Below are 27,391 nucleotides of genomic sequence, written 5' to 3'. Positions count from 1 at the left end.
TGCCCCCCTCGGCTTATACTCGAGTCATCGCTGTCTGCCTGCTCGATCAGCGTGTCGAGCAGACAGACAGCGGCCATTCTATAATTCAAAAGCCGCGCCTCCGGCTCCGCCTTCGCCTGTGATAGGCGGAACACTGAATTTCCCAGCAGCCTGTGTTCCGCCTATCACGGACATCGTCTCATCCTCGTACTACGGACGAGGATGAAAGGATGTCCGTGATAGGCGGAACACAGACTGCTGGGAAATTGTGTTCCGCCTATCACAGACAGGGAGGCGCGGCATTTGAACAGGGGAATGGGCGCCGACGAAGAGCGGTGATCCTGGGACGGGACCGGACGGAGGCTCGGCTCGGGACGGGACGGGACCGGACGGAGTCTCGGGACGGGACGGGACCGGACGGAGGCTCGGGACGGGACGGGACCGGACGGAGGCTCGGCTCGGGACGGGACGGGACCGGACGGAGGCTCGGGACACAGGTAGGCTGGACACACAAGGCCACACACACACACACACACACACACACACACACACACACACACACACACACACACACACACACACACACACACTTCGGCTTGTTTAATTAAGCTTTGACAATAAAACCTGGAAGCTGATTGGTTACTGTGCAGTTACACCAGATTCTGTGTACTTCAGTTTTAGTAAATCTCCCCAGTGTTCCTCCAAGAATTTCTGCAAGTCTTTCTAAAAAGTAGGCTAGTCTCCACTACCTTACATGCTTCACCTTTTCTGGTTTTGTACGGGACTTACTGGAGTTCTGAAGTTAGGCACTGGGATTTTATACTGACAGAAGTCCAAATGCCAATGGATGCAGCTGCCTTTCTCCTTCACTTACCCTAGGTTCACACATATGTGTTTTAAGTGCTTTTGCAGTTTGCAAAACTGCACTACAGTCCATTTAACATGGTTTCCTATGATACAAGTTCACTTCTATGCATTTTGCGGCCGCTGCGTTGTTGAAAAGGGTCGAGGACTTTTTTCCTGTGATTTGGGGGTAATAGACTTCAATGTAACAGCTAAGAAACGCAAGTGTTGTGTTTGTAATGCGATTTTTGATGTGTTTTGCATTTTGCGGTTTTTATTTTAACCACCTCAATGCAGGGCACTTACACCCCCCTTCCTGCCCAGGCCATTTTTCAGGTTTCAGCGCTGTCACAATTTGAATGACAATTGCACTGTAACCATGTGTAATTTTTTATCATTTCTTCACACAAATACAGCTTTCTTTTGGTAGTATTTAATCACTTCTGGGTTTTTTATTTTATTTTTTAAAAACAAAACAAAAAAAAAGACCTAAAATTTTGAAGAAAATATTTTTTTCTTAGTTTCTATCAGTAGGTTTTGTAAATAAGTAATTTTTCTTCTTCACTGATGGGTGCTGATGAGGCAGCATTGATGGGCACTGATAAGCTGCACTGATTAAAACTGATGAGGCAGCACTTATGGGCACTGATGAGGGTACACTAATATGCCACACTTATGGGCACTGATATGTGGCACTGACAGGCGGCACTGATGGGTGGCACTGGTGGACACTGATAGGTACTGGTGGGCTCAGATGGGTGGCAATGGTGGGCACTGATGGGCAGCACTTATGGGCATTGATGGGTGGCATTGATAGGCAGCATTGATGGGCAGGACTGATAACCAGCACTGACTGGCATCACTAATGGTCACTGGTTGATGGTACTTGTGGGCACTGATTTCTGGCACTTGTGGGCAAAGGTGGGCACTGATTGCTGGCAGTGGTGGGCATACATTGCTAGCACTGATGGACACTTATTTGTAATCAGGGATCCCTAGATGTCCTCTGTGAGGAGATACCGCTGATCAGCTTTCCTCTCCTCACACTCTTTCAGTGTGAAACGAGGAGCACCGATTACCAGCATCTCCGTGTTTACATGTGACCGACTGTAATTGGACACAGTTGTTCGCATGGTAAAAAAGCCGCGGCTCTTCACAGAGATCGGGGTCACGCTGTATCCTAGCAATATGGTGCAGCTGTTCTGGGAGGCTGTCATATGACGTCCACACAGAACGAGAGCCGCACAGCCCAGCCGTCATTTGACAGTGGGCGGGTGGCAAGTGGTTAGCAATCGATGAGTCATCAGCTGTCAGCAGGCTTCCCCCAAAAACGCTAAATGTAACAATTTGTCGCAAAAAAATAGCAAAAAGACGGCTTAGGGTTCCCCCCAGGTCTATGCCAGTCCCTTCGGGTCTAGTATAGATTCAGAGGGGACCCCCACAAAATAAATATGGCGTGGGGTCCCTCCAAAATCCATACCAGACCCTTATCCGAACATGCCGCCTGGTAGGTCAGGCAAGGGAGGGAACAAGAAAGCACCCCCCCAAGCATACCAGGACGCATGCCCTCAACATGGGGTGGTGAGTGCTTTTGGGCAGGGGGGCTCTGCTCCCCCCACTCCAAAGCACTTGCTTCTATGTTGATGAGGACAAGGGCATCTTCCCAACAACCCTGACCTGACCCCTTTAACAAGGGGGCCCCCAGATCTGTCCCCCCCGTGTGAATGGGTATTAGGTACATTAGAAGCCTGGAGCCATCTTCTCCCAGTGCCCTCATCTCCTGGAGCCATTTTCTTCTTGTGCTGTCTTCTCCCGTGGTGCTGTCTACTTCCTCGCTCCAGCTAGCTTCTTCTTCCTTACCGCGGCCATCTTTTTCTTCTTCCTCGCTGCGGCCGTCTTTTTCTTCTTCCTCGCTGCCTCCGTCTTCTTCACCACCACTGGTTACCTGCTAAAAAACAGAATAAAGCCAGTTTTGTCCTGAAGCTGTCTTTCTCTGTTGTGATGTTGCCTCTATCTAGCATCTCTTATATAGACATGGGGCGTGGCCATCCAATGATGTCGCTCAGAGAGCCCGCCCCTTCTGACATCATGGAGAAAGACAGCTTCAGGGCAAGCCCGGCTCTATTTTGTTTTTCAACGGGTAATCAGAGGCGATGTAGAAGACTATGGCGGCGAGTAATATAGAAAACGGCGGCGGTGAAGAAGAAGACAACAGTTGTGGCGAGGAAGAAGAAGATGGCGGTGGCGAGGAAGAAGACAGCTCAATTCGAGAACACAGCACAAGTAGAAGACAGCACTGGGAGATGATGGAGCTGGGAGATGATGGCACTGGGAGAAAATGGCTCCAGGCTTCTTATATTATAAAGGTTTTGTTAAAAAAACAGCTCTTGTAGTTTGTTAATATTTCACAGTTTTTTTGGTGAATGGGTAGGGGTACGATGTACCCGATACCCATGCACATGAGGGAGGGGCGGGATCTGGGGCCCACTTGTTAATGGGGGCTTCCAGATTCCAATAAGCTGCTCCCCACCCGCAGCCCATGACAACCACTGGCTAGGGTTGTCAGGAAGAGGCCCTTGTCCTCATCAACATGGGGCAAGGTGCTTTGGGGCAGGGGGCAAACCCACCCCCCTTGTTGAGGACGTGCTGCCTGGTATGCTTCAAGAGGAGGGGTGTACTCGCTCCCCTCCCTTTCCTGACCTACTGGGCGGCATGCCCGGATAGGGGCCTGGAATGAATTTTGGGGGGGACCCCACACCATTTTTCTTTTATTTTGGCATGGGGGCCCCCTCCTAACCCATACTAAACCCGAAAGGCCTGGTATAGACCTGGGGGGGACCCTATGCTGTTTATTTATTTTTTATGATTCAGCTTTCAGCGGGGAAGCCCAATGACAGTTGAAGACTCATCGGTTGTTAAGGATGCTGTGGTCGGATTTCCAGCCCCCTCCTTAGCAACCAGCTATATACAGTGTGTTTACAGTGCATTTAGGCTGGGTTCACATTGCAGCGATGCGGGAACGCCGCAAATTCCGCGGCGGGTTCCCGCATCGCATGCCTCCCGGCGGCAGTTCACACTGCCCTATGCGAACTGCTTGGAGTGTCAGTGAAATGTTAATGACACTCCCAGATCAGTTCGCACATCGCAGTGCGATCTGCAAACTCGGACAGGAATCGGATCGCATGGTGTGACCACCCATGCGATCCGATTCTGCTGCGGACCAAAAAAAGGGTCCTGCGCGAGTTTGGGGCAAGGTGTGTATTCCATTATATTGGATCCAAACTGCTGAGCCACCCATAAGTTTGTGGTTTGCTAAAGTTCATGAAATTCAGCAAATGGAAGCACTTATGGCTTCAACCAATCATAGGGAAGATCACCACTGTAAAACATGGTTCTACTGGATCAAGTTTTTTTTTTTTTTTTTTTTTGCAAATCTTTTTATTAAAGTTTATGCAGTAAACAACAGCAAGCAAACTAACAAACAAAAAAGAACACATACATTGGTCACGACTACAGTTACAGGCGTGATGTATACAGATTTGTAATACAAGATAGTTTGGTACATACAGAATATGACGGAGAGTCTAAGGCACCTCATTGGCCACAGATAGCTGACTCCATGAGCAGCAGGACAACTTGGGGTTACAACACTCTACTCAGACATATGACATTTCCACTGGTGCAGTTTCCCGGTTACTAGCAAAGGGTAACTTGTTAAGTAGGCTACGGGTCAGAGGCTGTGGAGGTGTCAGCCAGCCAGCTGGACCAGACCTTGTCATATTTTTGCGGGCAGCCCCTATTAGCATAGCAGTCTTTGTAAAGAGGCAGGCTGTCGTTGACCAATTTTTTCCACAGGGAGAGAGGAGGGGGAGTTGGCTTACGCCAGGTGAGGGCTATGGCCTTGCGGGCGTAGAAAAGGAGAAGCCCAACCAGGGTGCGTCGCGCCACAGTGGGAATAATATGATCTATCAGGCCCAGTATGCAAATTTCTATGGAGGGCTGGAGCGATATGGAGGTGACCTGTGTAATGACCCTCAGTATCTCCTTCCAATAGTCGACAATGGCCGGGCAGGTCCAAAAAATATGAGTGAAGTCCCCCGGTATTGTCCCACAACGCCAACACCCTGGGGGGGAGGCGGGGTTCATTTTGTGCAATCTATATGGGGTGAAATATGCTCGGTGGACCATCTTAAACTGTATTAGCCGGTGTCTCAGGGAGACCAGGGATCTGAAAGGGAAGTCCCACATGTCATCCCAATCATCATTATCAAAGGTGGGAATGTCGCGCACCCATTTGTCTCTGAGCTTTCCCAAGGTAGGGAGGGAGGTCGTTATCAAATGGGAGTAAAGTTTCGAGGTGGGCTTATTTTCACATCTGGACGTGAGGAGGTCCTCTAGTGTGGACTGGACAACCTGGGGGGGAGACCCGGAGAACTGGCATCTGAAGGCATGGGAGAGTTGTAGATATCTAAAAAAATAGCTCTGCGGGATGTTGAAGTCAGAAATCAACTTGGGGAATGGGGCCAGCGATTGGTCGGAAATTATTTGGTCTGCTGTTTTAACGTTAAACTTAGTCCAAGCATGGGGTTCAGGTAGTTTGTAAAACTGCTCCAGGGTGGGGTTCAACCACAAGGGGGCAGCTGGAGAAAGGGCATTGGCAGGGTATTTTTCAAGTTTAAGTCCTGCCCCCCATGCACGCAACGTGGTGCGCATGGAGGGGGTCAACGGGTATGGGGCTTTTGGGCCACGATACAGCAAAAATTTCAGCGCTTCCAGTGACTTCACCACCGCCGCCTCAACCAAGGTGGCAGGGTTCGTCCTATCAGGAGTGAGCCACCAAGCCGCAGTAACCAGCTGGGTGGCTAAAAAATATTTGTACAGGTCAGGGCACGCCAGTCCTCCCTGGGAGGACGGACGTGTAAGCGTTGACCATCCATACCTGGGGGACTGGCCCCCCCAGATAAAGGAGGTAAAAAGGCTATGCAGTCGGGAGAAAAATGATTTAGGGATCCATTGCGGGGATTGACGAAGTAGGTAGAGAAGTTTGGGCAGGATTTTCATTTTTATCAGGTTTATCCGCCCTAGCAATGATAGGGGTAGAGATTCCCATGCCTTCAGTCGCAGCCACGTCTCCTGAACCACTGGGGATAGATTCAGAGGTATGAAGTCCGAAGCCTGCCTCGAGACCACCACCCCAAGGTACTTGAAGCTCTCCACCCACTGTAGAGGTATATCGGGGGGGCGGTGTCGCGGGCTGCTGGGTCTATAGGGAACAGAAGTGACTTTGACCAATTAACCTTAAGGCCCGTGATCGTGGAGAATGAGTTCAGAATTTGTAGTGCCCCTCTGAGAGAGGAGTCCGCATCGTTAAGGAAGAGAAGGAGGTCGTCCGCATACAGGGCGACCCTCTCCTCCAGCCAGCCAACACGCAGGCCCCTAATGTGCAGGGAGGTACGTAAGGCCTCCGCCAGGGGTTCCATTGCGATGGCGAACAGGGCCGGAGAAAGAGGGCAGCCCTGTCTCGTGCCCCTGGACAGAGGAAAGGACCGGGAGAGACCCCCCCCCAGCTTAATGGCTGACGTGTGGTGCTGGTAGAGCATCTGTAACCATGTAATAAATACCAAGGGGAACCTACTGGATCAAGTTTACCTGTTCCTCTGAATACCAGGCTATTCTGGGCTCATAAGCATGAACCTACCAGCCATGAAAATTGGAACTCTTGAGATACCCAGTGGAGAGTTTCATGACTGAAGGAATACCAGGTACTGCCACACACTGTATTCTCCAATGTAGAGTAAATGAAAGACAAGCTTTAGGTTACGATTAAGCCTAATGTGGGTGAAACATATCAGAGGTAAGCATGCCCCACTCCACACAGACACCCCAATACAAAAGCCAGGCTGCACTCCAGTGGTATTGACGTATTCAAAGACAATGGCTTCTGCACAGTCCCACACTTGGCCACACTATTTGACACATTTCACCCAGATTGGGTTTAATTATGGAGTTTGGTTTCAGGCTTGCAGATTTAAACTCTAATTTTCTAGTGCATGTTCTATAACTGTGGGGAAACACAGAAATATCGACTTTTGCACAGGTGTGAGCTAGCAGTTTACTATGCTCTCCTATTTCCTGCATACTTGGTTGCATGTCTCACATCTGCATTTGAGATTAAAATTTCCTTTGTTATACCTTGTTTCTGTGTAGCTGGCTTCAATACAACAGTAAGACTGAGCTTGACTCCATTAAAAAAAACTGGCATCATTATATTATGATTTTTCAAAATGAAACAATAATCTCTAATTTATGAATAAAAATTTAAATTTATTGTTTTATGCTAGCGAGCATTAGACTAGGGGAAATCTATTTTCTGTGCATAACGGTCTGTCAGATCAGATTTCATCATTTTGATAAATAGTATAGTCCAGATCCAGGCCAGTTATTTAAAGAGGAGGGCCGTTTAAAAAAAAAAAAAAAAAAAGTCAGCAGCTGCAAACACTGCAGCTGCTGACTTAATAAACACACTTATCTGTCCAGGGCGCCCGCGATGTCAGCCACCCGAGGCCGACCCGTCCCTCGGCTCTCGGGTCCCGGCGCCGCCATTCCCTCTAAGGGAAACAGGCAGTGGAGCCTTATGGCTTCACTGCCCGTTTCCTACTGCGCATGCGCGAGTCCCGCAGCACTTTCTGAATGGGACGCGCTGTGTTCTGGAACACACAGTTCCCAGAACACAGCACGACCCATTACCCAGAAGACGCCACGACGAGGAGAGAAGACAAAAGATCTCAGCGGAGGAGGAAGAGGAAGATTAGGATTATGTGCCTAGCAACAGGCATTTCTGGTAAGTAAAAAAAAATAAAAAATTCTCATTTTTTTTTTTTTAGATTTTTTTGTAATTTTTAATATTTTTTTGTTTTCAGGGTGGCCCTCCACTTTAAGTGTATAAAGTTGCACAAGTGTGAACGGAGCCTAAAAGAGAGGGTCTTTGATTTGTAACTTTGCTATTGTATACACTAGATCAGGGATGTCCAAACTTTTCATATAAAGGGCCAGTTTACTGTCCTTTGGACTTTAGGAGGGTTGGACTGTGGCCAGCGCTCGTAAACAATGCCTCAGGTTTGGTGGTCAGTGGGAGTAAAAAAAATTACATAGCGCCTCTGGTCAGGTATTGGAGAAATAGTGCTCTATCATTGGTATTGGTGGAAGGAACAGTGCCCCATCATTGGTATTAGTGGGAGGAACAGTGCCCCATCATTGTTATTAGTAGATAGAATAGTGCCCCATCATTGATGTCAGTGCAAGGAATAGTTCTTTATCGTTGGTATTACTGGGGGGAATAGTGCCCCATCATTCGTGTCAGTGGGAGGAATAGTGCCCCATCATTTGTGTCAGTGGGAGGAATAGTGCCCCATCATTGGTATTTGTGGGAGGAACAGTGCCCCACCATTGTTATTAGTAGGAGGAATAGTGCCCCATCATTGATGTCAGTGAAAGAAGTAGTTCCTCATCTTCGGTATTACTGGGAGAAATAGTGTCCCATCATTGGTGTCAGTGGGAGGAATAGTGCCCCATCATTGGTAGTAGTGGGTATAATAGTGCCCCATCATTGATGTCAGTGGAAGAAGTAATTCCTCATCATTGGTATTACTGGGAAGAATAGAGCCCCATCCTTGGTGTCAGTGGGAGGAATAGTGCCCCATCACTGGTATTAGCGGGAGGAACAGTGCCCCATTGTTGATGTCAGTGGAAGGAATAGTTTCTCATCGATGATGTCAGTGGGAGGAATAGTGTCTTAACATTATCGTCAGTAGCCGAGACTTTGCTTTCTCGCCATCAGCACTGTTCGGTCCAGGGTAGGAGCACCTTCACATCAGTTTTAGCTGTCCGGGATGCCTTCGAGCGGTGCAGGGCTGCAGGCTGGGGAAAGTATTTGCTGACATTGGATCAGGCAAAGGCTTTTGATTGCGTTAGCCATGAGTACCTGTGGTCGCTACTTAGTAAGTACGGTCTGCCGGTGGTTTTGTCGATTGGTTGAAAGTATTGTATAAGGGGGCAGAAAGCTTTCCTCTTGTTAATGGTTGGGTTGGGCAGTCCTTTGTTGTTGGCTCTGGAGTGCATCAGAGTTGTCCCCTGAGTCCCCTGCTCTATGTTTTTCCAATCGACCCCTTCATCAGGAGGCTAGAGAGCGGCATGTTGTGTGGGGTACTGATGGGGCTCTCAGGTGAGCCGCCATTGAGGGTTGTTGCCTATGCGGACGATGTATCGGTGATTGTCACTGGGACGGATGACGTGGAGGAGGTGGTCTCTCGGACATTACATTACTCTGAAGCATTGGGCTCCAAGATCAATCAGGAAAAGAGTGAAGTTTTCTGTATGGGAAAGGAAAGTCTCCTTTTCAGTGCCCCAGGAAAAAAATTAAGATACTAGGCATTGAATTTGGACCCGGCAATTATGGCCTCAAAAACTGGGAAGGCAGACTGGAAATTGCCAATACTAAGGTGGTCAGCTGGAAGAGATGGAAATTATCTCTGAGGGAAAGAGTTGATCTGATTAAGACTTACCTTATTCCGATCTTCTTGTATGTCAGCTTTGTCTGCATCTTGCCAGTGTCTCTCTATGCTAGGGTCAGTAGTGTGTTCTTCCAGATGCTGTGGGGGGAACAGACTGAACCCCATCAAGAGGAATGTCACCTATCTATCCAGGAGGGAGGGTGGCTTAGATATGGTCAACCCAGTTCTTTTCTTTTTGCTGCTTTTTCTCAAATTTAACATTGGTAGTATGCTTGCAGTGGAATCTCCTGAAATGGTAGGCATATTTAGATCTTAGTTTAGGCCTTTTCTATGACTTTGGTAAGAAGGTGGCCAAGTGAGAATCTCAGGGGTCATCATGGTCAGCTACCAGCCTATGTCGCTCCGTGCCTGAAGTTACTATGGCAGTGGCGATTATCGGCTGAAGATCTCAGATAGGCTCAGAGGAAAGTCCTTATGGGTTGAGTCTTGAGCAAAGTCTTTCATGATCCACTGGCCTTAAGGGATTGCCCAGGCCCAGTTTTGAGGGCAGGGTTAAGACTGATTAATTTGGATAGAGTCCCCTTTAAATTTAGGGATCAGGCCTGGTTGTGCTTCCATGGGAAGCTCTATGTTTGGAGCAATTTGAAATTCTGCAGTGAGATGGATCATAGCTGTCCTCGAGAGGAGTGTGCAGGTGAGGAGGAGACTATGGACCATTTTCTGCTTCATTGCCCTTTTAACATGGAGATGTACAAACAGGTGGGATGGGCCCTCTGTGTTCCTTTCCTCTCCAGGCTGGGTTATGCTGAGTGGGTGTACGGAGCATTCAATACTGGTAAGGCTTTTTGTTTGGACACACTTTTTTAAGTTAGCCTAGCAGTCCGATATTTCACCTGGAATGCACGGTGTCAGGTAATCCAGGAAATCCTTCCTGTTGAGGTGATAGTGTATGACATTTTGCATGAGGTGGGGAAGATCCGGGAGCTTGAGAGAGACAAGCGGGGTCAGCGGGCTTGGTTGAAGGCATGGATGGGGGTTTAAGCCTCCTTGACTGCCAGGAGTCTCTTTCCTGGGTGTGTCTGTCTGTCTCTTATCACCCTAGATTATTATTTTTTTATAAATTTTTGATAAATGGCTGATTAGGTGATGGGTTGTGCCTCTAAGGTCCTCTCTGCTGCTTTATGTAAATAGTCTTCTAAAAATGTTTTGGTAGTGGATTATGTATATATTGTATATATTCTGAACATTGATGTGTATTCCTTTAATTTCTGTTGAAGTTTTGTACTATGGTTTTGTTTTTTTACTTTTGTGTAAAATTGGTCGCCTGATCCTTTTCAATAAAAGATCAATAGTGTCTTAGCATTGGTTTTAGTTGGAGGAATAGTGCCTCATTGTTGGTGTTAGTGGGAGAAATAGTGCATCATTGCTAGTGGCAGTGAGAGGAATAATGCCCCAAGAGCAGAGTTAAGGCAAGCAAGGAGCTGCAATTTAGAGACCACTGCTCTAGATAATATTCAGTACAAGCATTTTTTTACATATGTTTTAAAGGAACTTTTAGAAAAATTGTAAATGTCTGTTTAGAATAGTCTGTGATAACAGTTTTTTTCCTGCAACGCCACCTGCTGCTGAAAATGTGTATTGTGCCATGACTTTAAAATGATTCTTTTATGTCTGTCCAAAATTGGACCTGTGCACAGATCATGCACATAAAACTATTTACAAATTCTGAACAAGCAATTAAACTGCTTTAAAACAAGACATACTTGATTTCTGTATCAGAACTTAATTATAGATGTTTTGGGAAGTAAAATACTTAAAATACTTTAACTGCATATGTATCTGTTTGGCTAGAGTTCAGTTTTACATCTACCAAGCACTTAAAACCACAGCAATATGGGAACCCCTTTGTCAGCCAGGTCACTTACCTGCAACAAATACGTGGGTCAGGAGTGCCAACCACACTTTGTGCTCTTTTGCGCAAAGTCGATGATTCAATAAGTGGCGAAGACAGAGAAGAAACAGGATAGCCACAGAAGAAACTTCAAAAGACTTTAGATCTATTGTGGCTAGTTCACTTTAAGTTACAAAAAAAGACTTTGGCCATTTTGTTTTATTTGACGTTTTCACTACTTATTATTTTAAACCTAAAGCCGACGCCAGAAGCATGGTTTGCTGGTCTAGTAAATTACATTGTGATCTGAAAATTGTAAAACATATATTAGACTCCAAGGTGAAGGCATTGGCAGAAGCTTTTATTGCACGTTTGGTGGGATAAAATAGAAAAAAAGGAATTAATAGGTCTTCTGCACATTTGTGGAATGAGTCATCATTACTAATTGGGAGCAGGAACCCAGTGATTCCAAGAAGTGCGCAGAAGTGTTTGCTGCCATTATTGTTGTTATTATTCCGATTATTATTATCATTATGATCTGTCAAGGATTACCAATGAGCAAGTGACCTGGAAACACTCTTAAATTAATCTGTGACAAATTGGAGTGATGGTTTGTTTATTTGGGTGTTGTTTATATGCGTTGGACATGTGTTTGAAACGCTCATCAAACCCAGGTCAGAGATTCCCGTTTACCACACTGGTACAGTTTGAATGATAATTCTGAGGCTGTGTTTAACCTGCTTTGTGTTGCATTTCTCTAGACACAGAATGAGCTATCCGAGATTTGTTTCCATTTTTGGCAAAGTAAGCCAAATGCAACCTTTTGCATTAAAAAGAAGGAGCCTACCCTTAACAACAACGCCCATATACATTACTGTGGTTCTATTGGCTATAACAACATATGGAATATTGTGTTTGTTTCTCCCAAGAAAGTAAGATTGAATCTAAAATGGCTTCTGTGACAGACCCAAACATGTTTTATAAGGGTTGGCCAACTGCACCTTAAATAGACAACCCATGTAATTGATTAATCATTTAGGCATTGGATTAGTACTAAGCTCCAATTTCTCTAATTTTTATTCACAAAAAGGAGATGATAAAATTCTTTATTGGATATAAAGCTGATTGGTTTGTACATAACTGATCAATGTTCTGTTTCTCCCTCCAGATGCTGTGTTCCCCAATGGACAGGTCACCGATTATTTATTTGTTGGAAATATTGTTTACACTGTAAGTATTTCTGTGCAGATGATTGTATAGCTGAGAATAAATGTTTAATATCTCATGCAGCACTATTTCTCATTGGCTTCAATAAGTTTAATAGCACATCATTTCCACTAGTTATGGTAAACCTAATGTATTTTTGCAGGCCCTTACCTAAAGTTCTGAACTCCTTCAAAGGCTGGTACCATGTTATTTTTCTTTTTCCAATACAGCTTACCTGCCCTGTTCCCAAAATAATACAGTAATATTTCTCACATTTCACGACTTTATGTTATGGCTCACTCTTCCTCTATTTCTCATCCATCTTTCCTTTAGTCATTTTTTTGCCTTTCACCACTTAGACCCTTGTTCAGAAGGGCGTTGGCATCTGTACTTCATGGAGCATGGAGGAGACATTTGTTTTGGCATCTGCATCCACCCCCAGCTGTGGGGGTGTCAAACGTTAACATCTAGCAACTGCTAGGTTTGCATCCACTTCCATAGACTGTCTGCATGCAGTTGGGGCAGATGCAGATGCCAAAACAAATGCCTCCTGCATGCAGTAGGAGTCACTGTTACTTTTGACATCAAAATTCGATTTCATTTTAATCACAGTCTTTTGACTAAAATGCCATTTTGGTTTCAGTCATATTTTAGTCATCTGAATTTTTTTAATTTTAGTCGTATATTAGCTGGCTAAAATCTCCAGTACATTTTAGTTGACTAAAATCTCCAGTACCCACCTGAACTTCCGCTTTCCTCAGAGATCTGCCTGTCTGTTAAAGAGGAAGTAAACCCTGATGAGTTTACTTCCTCTTTCATTCCCTGCAAAAGTAAAGCATAATGGACTACTATGCATCGCTTAGTAGTCCATTATGTGTCACTTACCTGACACAGGAGCCAGCGAAGTCACCGCTGTCCCCTGTAGTCCGGCGCATCCATCTTCTCGGTGGGTCTCGCCGCTCCGCCGCTGTCATTCGGTGAAGCAGTCACTCCCGCGTATGCGCACGGGAGCCGCTACACACGGCATATCGCCGTTGACGGCGGCGCACTCAGTGCACCTGCGTGCCGCTGTCTACGGCGCATGCGCCGTAGACAGCGGTGCCTGTGTTTCAGTAAATATCTCCTAAACCGTGTAGGTTTAGGAGATATTTCTTGGACCTACAGGTAAGCCTTAATCTAGGCTTACCTGTAGGTCAAAGTGTGTTGTAAGGGTTTACAACTACTTTAAAGCCCCAGCCCCCTGACTCTATCAGCAGGCTGTATTGGATGAGAGACACAAGGCTCCCTCTGTCTGCCTGCTGCCTGGGAGTTCTGGAACAATGCCCTGCAAACCACAGAAGAAGAACTGCTCCCTCGGATTCGTGTCTATCTGGATGTGACGTGGTGAGTGTTTCCCCTCCCAGCTAGCAGTGCTTAGAACAGTGTAAAATAACAGGCACACAGTAATATTGAAGATGATTAAAAAGATTAGTGGGGTTGAGATTGTGCATGACCCCTGACAGTGTCTGTTCCATGCTACAGGAGAGTCGAGAAAGAGATATAGAGCAACAGTTGTACCATACTTATTAAATGCAGCAAAAGCTTTAATACTAAGACAATGGAAACAAAAAAAGCTCTGTTAATAAAGGAATGGTTTAGAGAGGTAAATAAAATTAGACTGATGGAACAGTTAATAGCCTCACAAAATGATTGTAGACAAAAATTTACTAAAATATGGACAGCATGGTTAGAGTTTAAACAAACAGAAATATACTGTAATCATCTGGGAAATTGAGCCCCCCTCCTTCCCTTCCCCCCTCCCTCTTTCCCTTCCCTGCCCTTCTTCCCCCACCCCCCTCCCTTTTCTTTTTTTTTCTTTATATTATTATTATTCTTGTATTAAACTAGGGTTAATGGGATTGAGACATTGGGGAAGGAGGAAGGGAGGAGAAGAAATTCTATAGTGTATAGAACATCACGTTGATAACACTGTGGAGTTACTAATTGATTAAGGTATTGGAATACTTCGGTAAGATATAAACAAGGGGGGGGGGGGTGTTGTTTTTTTTTTTTCTTCTTCTTTGTATTAAACTAGAGTTAACGGGACTGCGTCACTTGGGGTGGAGGGAGGGAGGGGAAGACATTATACACTAGAGAATGTCACGTTAATAACACTGTTAACACTGTTGGGTTATTAATTGATGAAAGTATTGGAATACATGGGTAAAGATATTAACACAGGGGTTTATTTTATTTTTTTTTCTTCCTTTTTATTATTTTGGGGGCCCGCTTTCTCCCCCTCAGAGTATAATGCTGGCATGAATGGTAAAAGCTGGAAGGCAGGAGGGTAAAAACCTAGATAAACGAAAAAGAAAAAGCATAAAATGTAGCCAGGCTTAAGATCTTTCTTCTCTAGATACTACATCCCAGGAATGTATTGTAAATTGTTGAATTTAATGTATTATGTTAAATGTAAAGTGTGTAAATGTGTAATGAATATGGATGTACTTTTTTATTTGTGGAGTCTTTTTGAAAAAAATAAACAGAGTTTAAAACAAATAAAATAACAGCCTCTCCAAACCATCCAGCTCTCTGCCCTGTGCACTCCCTCACCCCCCTTTACTTCCCCATCCCCACATGCAGGTTGCCTCTCCATCCCTAAAGTATAATGCACCCTGCCCTGTGCACTCCCTCACTCCCCTTTACTTCCCCATCCCCACATGCAGGTCACCTCTCCATCCCCAAAGTATAATGCACCCTGCCCTGTGCACTCCCTCACTCCCCTTTACTTCTCCGTCCCCACTTGCAGCCTAACATTACAGTCAATAATGTTTACCGTTTTTTTTTTGTTTTTTATATTTTGAAGCTGCACATCTATTTGTCAAAAAAGTTATATTTTTGTTTGTTTATGAAACGTGGTCTTATTTATAAAGATGTTATATATCACAGCTAAATCTGTGTCTGTAGTGCATGTTCAAACCAAAAATAATAACATGTTATTAGATTTGTAGTCCAGTATATAATGAGTTTGGAAGTTCTAGAGAAATGCTTAAATGACGAATTACAATTTAACTAAACCTATTAGATTTTAGTAGACTAATATACACTGGAGATTTTAGCCAACAAAATGATTTTCGTCATAGTTTTTGGCAATTTTCTTAAGTTTAATTTTATTTTCATTTAGTTTTTGTCACTGAAAACATGCAGTTGACAAAAACTATGGCAAAAATATTTTCAACTAGGCAATTAAGTGTTGGGGAGGCCGTACCTTCTTTTCATTCTTCTTTCCTTTTTTACACCATGTTCTTGACCTCTTCATCTCTACCCTCTTTTTCCATTCTTCTCTTCATTCCTCTTCTCTTCTCTCTTTTGTGTATCTTCCCTTCATGCCTTCCCAGCACTTCCATTCTTTTATCTTACTTGCTAGTAGTAGTCATTCACATTGAGCTGGGCTTGTTCTGTAATGTTGAAAATGTTTTGTAGCTCATCTAAGCTTCTTTTTAAGTTTCATTGAGTGTAGGAAGATACTCCGACATCAAATCAACAGGTAGCACAGGCACGTTAATCCTTCCTGCCCTCCCTTCTCTTCTCTATTTACCTTCCCTCCTACTTTTTTACTTTGTCTCCTTTCCTACCTGTCTTCCTCCTTTTCCCTACTTATATTCCCTTCCTGCCTTCCTTTTTCTTCCCTACGTATCTTACCTTTTCTTCCATTACTGCCTTCCCTTCTTTTTCCCATTTAACTTCTCCACTCTTCACTTCTTACTTTACCTCCTCTTTCCTTTTTGTCTTGCCTCCTTTTTCACTCCTTATCTTCCCAATTGTTCCTTTTCTGCCTTCCCTTCTCTTCCTTTCCTGCTTCCCATCATTTTCCTTTTTTTTACGTTACCTCTTCTTCCCTTACTGTCATTCCTCCTCTTCCTACTCACCTTTCCCTTCTTACGCTCCTTTTCCCTTATTACCGTTTCTCATCTTCCCTACTTACCTTTGCTTCCTTCTTTCCTTTAATAAGAGCTGTTTGAAAATGTAACCACTTCCCACTTGGCCACTGCACATATACGGCCGGGTGGGAGCTTCCGCCTTCTGAGAGGACGTTCAGGAACATCCCTCAGAAGGAGGGGGATCACGCACATGCGCGTGCTCTCGCAGCAGCGAGATCCTGGTGCGCTCATGTCACCCAGACACGGAGCATCTCTGATCGGCAGGAGGGCTCTGTGATTGGCCCTCCTGATCACATGGTGACTGTGTCCAATCACATCCATTATGTAATGTAAACAGCGAGCTGGTTGCTAGGCGATCGGCTCTCCTCGCGCGAAAGTTGTCAGTGAGGAGAGGAGAGGGGATCGCTACAGCCAGCCGGTGATCAGTGAGTATGAGCTGTTTTTTTATAGCTTTTTACACACTGATCACCGGCCCAGTGTCCCCACACAGTGTAAACACACAATGTCCCCTACATAGTGTCCCCAAAACACTGTCCCCACACAATAAAAACACCTGTCCCACATAAGTAACAGTAAAATCATATGTCCCAATGATCATCTGCACACATATGTCCGTGATCATCTGCACACATATGTACATGAACATCTGTGTACATACGTCCATGATCACACACACAAATTATTATACACTTAACAGGATTTTTTTTACCAATGACGTAGCAGAATACATTTTGGCCAAAATTAGATTTTATTGTATTTCTTTTTTTTTTTTTTTTTTTCCACTCAGTGAAATCAATTTAATAACCATGGGACCACCTCAGCTTGTAGCTCAGCGTCCCTACCAAGCCATCACATCATCGTGGGGAAAAAAAAAACATAAAAAGTAGATTATTTTTTTTTTTTTTTTTGAGAGTATTCGTTCCAAGCTACAACTCTACTTAACAGTCATTTCATCCCTCTCGGTATCATACTATCATATTATCCCCCTTCTAACCTTGAGTCCCCCCCCCCCCCATCCTTCCTATCTGTGGACCACCCTATCCTATTTTCCCTTTTTATTTTATTTTCACTGATTAACACCTTGTTGTAGCCTGTCTAGACCTTACTTAGGGCTTCTTCAGCCCCTCTGATGTGAGCCATTGCTTCCTAAAGTCTACCCAGCGCTCCCATTTCTCTAATAATGGTGTACTACTCTGCTCTTCTAGGCTGCCTCTCAAACACTCCATCTTGTAGGTCTTTTCAACCGAATCCACCCATTCCCACATTTCAGGGGCCTCCTTCTCTTGCCATTTTTTTGGTATTAATTTTTTACCTGCATTCAATAGATGGGGTATCATTGATTCCTTATATTGTCTTAGTCCAGTTCTTGTCCCGTGGAATAACACTACCCAAGGGTCAACTTCCACCTCTATATTTGTAATTTCTTTAATGCATCCTAGAATTTGGTTCCAGTACGATTTTATTTTTGGACAACTCCACCATAAGTGCGTCATCGTACCAAGTTCACTACAACCCCGCCAACATTCCCTGGCGTCATCCTGCTGAAATTTACTTTTCCTCTCTGGGGTGAAGTACCATCTCGTCACACATTTAAAGTTCATTTCTGCCGTACTTGCGTCTACCGCTGAACTGTGCACTAATTTATACATTCTCTTTAATATTATACTATCCGGTAGTGTACCCAATTCCCTCTCCCATTTTTTGATGTACGGAGGCACCCACAGCTCTACTCCCTCCAACAGCGTTTTATACCATCTCGAAACTATTTTCCTTGAGACCTTCAAAGTACATAGCTGTTCCAGAGGGGTCAAGTCTTCCGCAGATCTAATCCGCGGAGGGAGCCTTTTAATAAAGCTCGAGAGCTGTGCGTACCTCCACCCATCAATTGTCATCAACTCTTTTTTTTGTGCCAACTCATGATATGGTGCAATCCCCTCCCCTTTCAAAACATCTTTTAATTTTACTTCTTGCTTTACCCAATTTCCTCCTATCTCCTGACACCCTGGTAAAAAGAAATTGTTTTGTTTTAGTGCTATTAGTGGTGAGTTATATTTCCCATTAAATTTCCTATATATCTTATCCCAAATCCTCAACGTGTTCCATGTAATGCTATTTCCTTCCAAAGCTATACTTCTCTTCTTAGGGGGGTTCCAAATTTGCTTGTCCAATTGTGTTCTACATAATTCGTGTTCCAATCTCACCCACCTTTTCTCTGTGTTATCCCTTATACTCCACTCACTCACTCTAGATACAACTACTGCTTCATAATAAAGCTGTACGTCTGGCATTGCCACTCCACCCCTATCCTTTGGTTGTCGGAGTATCGTCCAGGCCACCCTGGCTTTTTTGTTTTTCCACACAAATTTCAATAGGATGGTTTTTAATTTTGACAGGTAAACATTAGGCAAGGGTATTGGGAGCATCTGAAACCTATATAATATCTTAGGAAATATTATCATCTTAAGTGAGTTTATTCTCCCTAGCCACGATAGTGGTCTATAACTGCACCTTTTGCATTCCGCCTGTATCTCATCTAATAACGGGATATAGTTGTAGCGATACATTTTCCTCTCTGTTTTTGCTAATTTTATCCCTAAATATTTAAGGTCACTCTTCCACTGGAATTTCCACTGCTGTTGCAAACTTTGTACCTCACACATTTTTGTATTGATGTTCATTAACTCCGTTTTTGATCTGTTTATTTTAAAGTTTGACACCTCCCCATATTGGTCTAGTAGGTTTAGTAATGCTGGCATAGATGTCTTAGGGTTGTGTACATACAGTAATATATCATCCGCAAAAGCGGAATATTTGTATTCAATTTTTCCGACTTTCACCCCCTCTATTCCGGGGTCTCCTCTTATTGCTGCTAAAAGTGGTTCTAGTGAGAGCACGAACAGAAGGGGTGAAAGCGGGCAGCCCTGCCGAGTACCCCTTTCCATCTCGAACGCCTCCGATTCGCATCCGTTAACTTTTATACGTGTCTTTGGGTGGTCGTACAGTACCTTGATCCTCTGTATCATCTTTGGTCCTATTCCCATCTTCTCAAGTGTCTTAAACATGAACCCCCAGTCTACTCTGTCAAAGGCTTTCTGAGCGTCTAGCGACATAAGTAGACTGGGGGCTCCACCTAATCTCATCTTCTGGAGCAGGAGAAGAGTCTTTATTCCGTTATCCTTCCCTTCCCGGCCACCTATAAAACCTGTCTGATCTGGGTGTACCAGAGTTGTCATTAAGTCCTTCATTCGCTCCGCAAGTACTTTAGCATAAAGTTTTGTGTCTGCGTTTAACAACGAGATCGGCCTGTAACTAGTGCACAGTAGGGGGTCTTTACCGTCTTTCTGAATTAGTGTAATTGTTGCCATTAGGTCCTCCCTACTCATTCCAAACTCTTCTCCCAGACCATTCATATACCGACACATTTGGGGGACAAGGGCCTCTCTAAATGTTTTATAATAAAGTGTAGTAAAACCATCTGGTCCCGGGGATTTCCCTGCAGCTGATTTTAATAGTGCTTTAATTATTTCTTCCTCCGAGATTGGTCTTTCGAGCACCTCCCTTTCAATCCGGGTAATATTAGTTAATTTGGTGTTCCCTAAAAATTCCCTGATCTTCTTCTCTTTCCCTCCGTTCTTTGCACCTATATTACAGTCTGAGAAAATCCCCTCAAAATATAGTCTAAAAGTTTCTGCTATATCTTTAGTGGAATAAACCATTTTTCCCTTTTTGTTCTTGATTGCCCCTATGAAATTTCTCCCTTTTCTCTTTTTTAACATTCTTGCTAGGAACTTGCTTGATTTGTCCCCCCATAGATACTGTTCCTTGGCCGACCCTTTAAACACCATCCTAGCTTCTTGGTCCAAAAGATCCTTCAGCTCTATCCTAGTTGTTACTAGCTTATTGTATATCAGGTCTTTTTGTGATCTACTTTTTTTATGTTCTTGTTCTAATTTGTGTATTTCTCTCATTAAATTGTTGATTTTTTCAGTTCTCATTTTTTTCTTTTTAGACCCCATGTATATCAGTATTCCCCTTATGTAGGCCTTATGTGCGTCCCATAGCGTGCAACTTTTAATTCCCTCTGTGTCGTTGAATATGAAATATTGTTCAATCTCACTTGCTATTTTTATTCTATCCTCCTCCCCAAGCAGAAGTTCTTCATTCAACCGCCATGTAGAGGTTTTCCTCCCTATCCTAGAAATATTCAGACGTAAATTTACCGGTGCGTGATCCGAGAGGGTCATAACTTCTATCCCAGTGTCCATCACATATTCCAACAGCCCATGGTCTATAAAAATATAGTCGATACGAGAATACGTTCCATGGACTGTGGAGTAAAAGGAGTAATCACGCACCAGAGGATTCTTCGCTCGCCAAATATCTACTAATTGGTTATTGTATAATTTTTGTAGTATGTTTTTATGTGCCGAGCTTCTTCCCTTCTTTACCTCCGATGAGCTGTCTACTACCGGGTTGAGGCCGAAGTTAAAGTCTCCCATCATAATTACGTAACCTACTTTAAAATTCATAAGTATATTTAATATCTTGTTTAAGAAACTGATTGGGTTACTATTTGGGGCGTATAAATTCACCAAAGTGCATTTCTGTTCTTCTATTGTACCCTTTAGAAACAAATATCTTCCCTCTGTATCGCATAATTTTTCGCTTAGTTGAAATCTTGTGTTTTTAGAAAACCCTATCGCTACCCCTCTACTTCTAGCCGAAATGGTGTCACTATAATACCAAACCGGGTAGTTACTGGAGTATAACCTTATGTTTGATGCCAGTGAAATATGAGTCTCCTGGAGAGATACAACATCGGCCTCGTACCTTTTCAGCTCAGCTAAAATCTTATGCCGTTTTGTTGGGGTATTCATGCCCTTAACATTATAGGACATGAATTTCAGACCTTCTTTTTTACTGTTACCCATCTGTTTGTCCTAGGGCTCCCCAGCCCAACACGAGCACTTTTAAACTTGTTCAATAGGGTGGTCCACACTGTCTCTCTTTCCTCCCTAACCCCTCTTTCTACTTTACTTCCCCTCCCCCACCTAACACTTTCCCACCTCCTCCCACCCTTACCCCCCATCCCCCCCCCCCAACCACCCACCCCCTCCTCCCCCTCCCCCGCCCTCCTCTTCCCAACCCCCCTGGCCTATTTCTGGCCCTTGTTAGGTTGATGGTCGTGCGTACCCCTACCATCTCCTATACTCTATGTTTTGAGGGTTGGGGTATCCCGCCTGCGCCTCTCCCGCCTCTACCCGTAGGACGGGAGGTATTAAATTCCACCTCCATGTTTTTGTCAATATCTTCCTTCTTTCCTTTCCCTTCACTCCTCTTCCTTTCCCCACACCCCCTCCCCCCCCCTCCTTCACGATGACCCCATTATTTTGTCTTGCCAATCCGGAAGTGCTGGCCGACGTACACCCATTTTCTCACAGAAATCTTCCAGCTCTTCCGGGAAAGTTAACTTTGCCGATATACCATCCTTAATTCCTATCAAGCAAGCAGGAAAACCCCATCGGTACTTAATATTCTGGGTGTGCAGTTCCACTAAAAGTGATCAGTGAGTATGAGCTGTTTTTTTATAGCTTTTTACACACTGATCACCGGCCCAGTGTCCCCACACAGTGTAAACACACAATGTCCCCTACATAGTGTCCCCAAAACACTGTCCCCACACAATAAAAACACCTGTCCCACATAAGTAACAGTAAAATCATATGTCCCAATGATCATCTGCACACATATGTCCGTGATCATCTGCACACATATGTACATGAACATCTGTGTACATACGTCCATGATCACACACACAAATTATTATACACTTAACAGGATTTTTTTTACCAATGACGTAGCAGAATACATTTTGGCCAAAATTAGATTTTATTGTATTTCTTTTAAAACAGAAATTAGAATTTTTTTTTTTTTAAATTTCCACTCTTTTTTCGCTTATATTGCAAAAAATAAAAAACTGATTTGTGAATAAATACCACCAAAATAAAGCTCTATTTGTGTGAACAAAATGATAAAAATTGAATTTGGATACCAGGTTGCTTGACCACGCAATTCTTATTGAAAGTGCAAGAGCGCTGAAAGCTGAAAATCGGCCTGGGAAGGAAGGGGGTGAAATCGCCCAGTATTGTAGTGTCAGCTTGAGATTTTTTTTGTAAAACTTGTGCAAGACAATAAACCTGGGAAGTAAAACCTGTTAAGTGTCTCTTGTTGAGTGTGCTGGAAGCTCATATTTTTTATGTGTTCTGTCCACAGTACGTTGTGGTGACAGTCTGTTTAAAAGCTGGCCTGGAAACTACAGCATGGACAAAAGTAAGTTATTTTACAGGTAAACATGTCATGTGAAAGTGCAAAATGCAAGTCTCAAGCATTCCACTGATTTGGAGTCCTGCTTGAACATTAATTCCCATGTTCATTTTACTTTTTGAACTGTTCCTTTTCAGATGATCTGAATTATAGATTATAGATAGGTTTTGCTGCTTGTTAAACAAACAAATAAGTAAAAGGGAAAATAGTTTTCTTGCTTCTAGCAACAAATCATGTTTGTCTTCCTTTACAAAGTAATATATTTTTATTACCAGAAGTGGCTTCAAATGTGTGTGTCTCCATTTTCTAGGCTTTGTATTTATTTATTGCTTTGGGCAGGCCCTTGGAAAACACTGAGTTAATTTACTAAAACTGGAGAGTGTAAAATGTGGTGCAGCTCTGCATAGAAACTAATCAGCTTCCAGAAAAAGCTAAAGTTCCAACAGGCTGGTGCAAGGATTTTTGACACCCAAGGCGAAACCTCATTTTGTCGCCCCTCTATTGGCTCCACCCCTGATTCCACCCCCTTTGCCCTGCCCTTGTATTCCCCCCTCCTTTTTAATGAAGTGCCCATCAAATGCAGCCTCACCGGCCTCCATCAATGCAGCCTACCAGTACTCATCAATGAATGTTCGCTTTCCTCCATTCATTCGGGAGTCGGGACACAGACACAGTCCTCCACCGCTGCTGCACCTCTGACACTATGTGTGAGCAGAGTGGTGGCTGCCTTCTGATGCTGAGACTTCGTTGCTTGCTGCAGAGAGTAGGAACACCAGTGGCTGGGCGCCCTAGGCAGCAGTGCGCCCTAGGCGGCTGGCTAGTTTGCCCACTAGAACCATTGGCCCTGAGTTCCAAGCTGTTTGGGTACTATGCACAGCTGTACCAGATTTTGCATTCTCCAGTTTTAGTAAATTTACCCCACTGTTTTCACCTTTTTTTTATCCTTTTTTGCATCTCAGGGTTGTTTCTCTCTTCCAGACAGGGTGCAGCTTTTTTCTGTTTACATGATCCAGCTATCTGTCATTGCTGTGGTCTACCTTCTGACAGTAACAATGGTGGAAAGTGCAATGAAGTGTGTGTCTGTATGGCCATTTGTGGTCTCTACCAGGGGCAAATGTGACAGGGTGACGGTTCAGGAACACAGTTGGGAGGTAGGGACAAGGTTATCTCCCTATTACAGAAAGTGCCTGAACAAGGTCCTTCAAAGAACCTTCATGACAAACTCACCAGGAATTGAGCTGGGAGGGAGAAAACGTACTGTACACCCATAGATGTGTGTAACTGATGCGTAATCCACTGCTGTGAGAAATACCTAACAAACAATATTGTATAGGGAACTGATAGCGTAAAGGTGTACAATATTACTGAACAGTAATATAAGTTTTATAGTAATATTGTAAAAAGAAATAAAGGTTTTTGTGTTGGAATTACATTGTTTGATATATAATCTTTGATGGCTTTTCTAAGTGGATTAACACTACTTTGTATATTGATAAGACATTACACTACTGAACCTCTATATATCATTCTAACAATGTATATGTATATGTATAGATGTAAAAATATTGAAGATTACCCACTGTCAGCTGACGTCACAGAGCCGATCCAGGCTCTGCAAGGATCCCAACAATAATGTCAGGAGCCACCCAGATGCCTAACCAGCAGCTGGCTCAGCCTCTCAGGGCACTGCTGAAAACCTGAGCCAGCCGCTCCCTCCACAGCTGGGCACTCCAGTGAGCTCTGGAGGTGCAGAGCACATAGCAGTACTCTCAGCTCACTGAAGACCTAGAACTGAGCGATCAGCAGTCATGACTGCTGATCGCCCAGTACTTGGCCTTGGAGACTACGGGGGACAACTGCAGCGACAGATTGATGCTGTAGCCACATAGGTGAGTATATACATTTATTTTATTTATTATTTATTTTATTATTTTATTTGTTTTTAAAATCCCACACTTCTGCTTTAATGTGAGAGTAAACCAGACTCTAACCAAAATGTTCTGCATAAGATTTTTATCTCGTGTTTCACCTGTTGACATTTTATGTCTGAATCTCTGTGTAGCATTCTGGTAGAACAAATAACAGTTATATGTGGCCTGTATTGCATGTAAAAAAAATTGGAAACAGGTAAGTTTTAATAATAAACTATCTTTGTTTTGTAGTTTAGTCATCTGGCAGTCTGGGGAAGCATGCTGATGTGGCTGGTGTTCTTTTCTGCATACTCTTCCATTTGGCCTACCATCCCCATTGCACCGGATATGCTCGGACAGGTCTGTTCCAACTGTAATCTTTTATTGTATCAACAGCAATAGTATTATCAAGGTGGTTCACATTAGTCTTTTAAATCAAATGCAATGGTCTTCTGTGTGATGAGTATTGAGACTGAAATATGTAAATTATATGAGATTTCTTAGTAATGCAACTCCACATTAAGGTAATTTCAAGTCTTAGGTGGTGCGAAACTCATGGTTGTAGGAAAGAAATTTGAACAATTCCCCCATCGACACAGACAGTGCTGACATGGAAATCCCTCCTGCTGAGCGATTCTCTGCTCCCGAAGGGGGACCGGGGAAGCCACTCCTGCCAGAAGAAGACAATGATTATTCCTAGCAGCTATAAAAGCCGCTAGTGATAATCCCAAGTGAATCCGGCAGGCTGGTTGTACCCAAGTTGATTGATCAATCAACATGGTACTTTCATCCTGCCCACACATGGTTGTAGGTTGCAAGTTAGCAGAGTTCGAAAGTGTGGCCTAGGCTGTGATTTCTCCTTGTAAATGCTTGATCTTCTTTTGACTTTGATTTTTTTGCACATTGGTAATCTTTTTGGGCCCTTCATCAGCAAAGCACTCTGAAAAGTCTACAAAGTGAAACCTTTTCATATTTAGTTTTTGGAGGTAAGCATGGCAGAATGAATGTAGGAGAACCTTAAAGGAGCCTACCCCTATATAGACCTGAGTACTGGGAGAAACACTAAGAGGGTCCCTAGTGTAAATTGAAGGACCAAAATGTCCGAAGGATAACTTGTATATGCTATGAGGTGTAAGTTCTGTGAGCAGTGGTGACACGGGGGTATAATTGTTCACAGGTGTTGGGAAGACTTGTCACAAAGAAAAAGACACAAGAGACCGATTTAATTAAAAATAATAAGATGGACGTTTCCTTTATTTATTAAGCATTTATAAATGTATTTAACACAATAGTCTGAAGTGAAGACATCAAGTTTGAATACGTGGGTGCATGACTGGAACATGTTGCTTTTTTAAGGTCTTTTAATTTTATGAACTTTATGGTTATGTATGCACATTAGCAACACAGCATCATCTTATCTCTACTTATCCTAAATCTGTGTAAAGAGCACTGATTGCCATTTTTGAGTCATGCATCTCAACGAAGTCATAGACATAGGAGTTGATTTACTAAAAGTGGAAAGTGAAAAATCTGGTGCAGATGGGCATGGTAGCCAATCAGCTTCTAACTTCAGCTTGTTCAATTAAGCTTTGACAAAAAAAAAAACTGCACGCTAATTGGTTTCTGTGCAGAGCTGCACCAGATTTTTGCACTCTCCATTTTGCACGCTCCAACGCTTCAGCAATTTTAATAAGATCAGCAAAATATTCAAGTTACTGTTGTTGGGTGGCTAAATATATGCTTTATACATAATATATGTATCCAATATTGTTTTTGGAACTTATGAATACATTTTGTAATTTTTGTGGCTTGTATCCCTGGGTAGTATAGCTAGCCCCACTAAATAAGGCTCTGTTATGTCCATTCATTATGGAAAGTGGTGGGGAAGCATTCAGGAAATAAGATTTTAAATGGTGTAGATGCTTATAAAATGTATGTTACTTGTGTAAGTTTACATTTACACAAAAAAATTAAAAAAGTGAACTAACACCCCACACTCTCCCGACCTACCCCCCTGTCCCTGCTGTAATTACCTCTATTGATTAACTGTCACTGCCCATGCAACTAGTGCAACGGTCTAGGGCAGGGATATGCAATTAGCGGACCTCCAGCTGTTGCAAAACTACAAGTCCCATCATGCCTCTGCCTCTGGGTGTCAGTCCTGTGGCTGTCAGAGTCTTGCTATGCCTCATGGGACTTGTAGATCTGCTGGAGGTCCGCTAATTGCATATGCCTGGTGTAGGGATTTGAAAGCCCTGCTTTTTCTTTTCCATCTTTCCTTAGGGTTTCCTGGACAGATCACAGTGATTCTGATTGGTCAAAGTGATCTTCTACCAGCAGCCGGGCCTGCTTTACACAAGTTATTGCACAAAAATGAAGCAGGCATGTTGGGGGTGCTTTGGGACTACACCCCCGTTAACTTCTCTGGATGTCAACTACACTAGATATGCTGCTGCTACTAAGCAATGAATGCTTTCTATCACTATATATTGGTGCTTATAGAATCAGTGGAGATTAAACCTTTGTGAACTATTGTTTATATTAGCTTGAAGTACTACATATACACATGCACCAACTGTTTGAAATGATCATGCGCCATCCATTTTTCTGTGTATACTTTGGATGTTAGGCCATCTCCCCATGGAACAATGCATATTGTGCCATTTAACCTATGTTATATCTACAGATAAAAATAGGAATTCTATTTCTGTTCTCAGACCCAATTTTTCAGTTTTTTCATGGTTGGTGTCAAGTATCTTGGACAGGGTCCTGAGGTACACAGGAGCGAAGGAGGGTGGAATATCGCAT

The 27,391-nt window shown here is 43.6% G+C and overlaps 1 protein-coding gene across 1 annotated transcript in view; it reads left to right on the top strand.

Annotated features, from left to right (window-relative positions):
• ATP8A2 (ATPase phospholipid transporting 8A2) overlaps nucleotides 1-27,391 on the top strand; it is a 1,022,388-nt gene that overhangs the window by 777,808 nt on the left and 217,189 nt on the right. Inside the window, exons 31-33 of the mRNA XM_077484049.1 lie at nucleotides 12,392-12,453; nucleotides 22,623-22,679; nucleotides 24,836-24,943. Of these exons, the coding sequence (XP_077340175.1) occupies nucleotides 12,392-12,453; nucleotides 22,623-22,679; nucleotides 24,836-24,943 (227 nt within the window). The remainder of the gene's footprint in view (nucleotides 1-12,391; nucleotides 12,454-22,622; nucleotides 22,680-24,835; nucleotides 24,944-27,391) is intronic.

This window comes from Lithobates pipiens, unplaced genomic scaffold (assembly GCF_037356315.1).
Source record: "Lithobates pipiens isolate NorthernLeopardFrog02 unplaced genomic scaffold, aLitPip1_a1.2 Scaffold_16, whole genome shotgun sequence".
NCBI classification, from domain to species: domain Eukaryota; kingdom Metazoa; phylum Chordata; class Amphibia; order Anura; family Ranidae; genus Lithobates; species Lithobates pipiens.
This window is presented reverse-complemented; position numbering and strand designations above follow the sequence as displayed.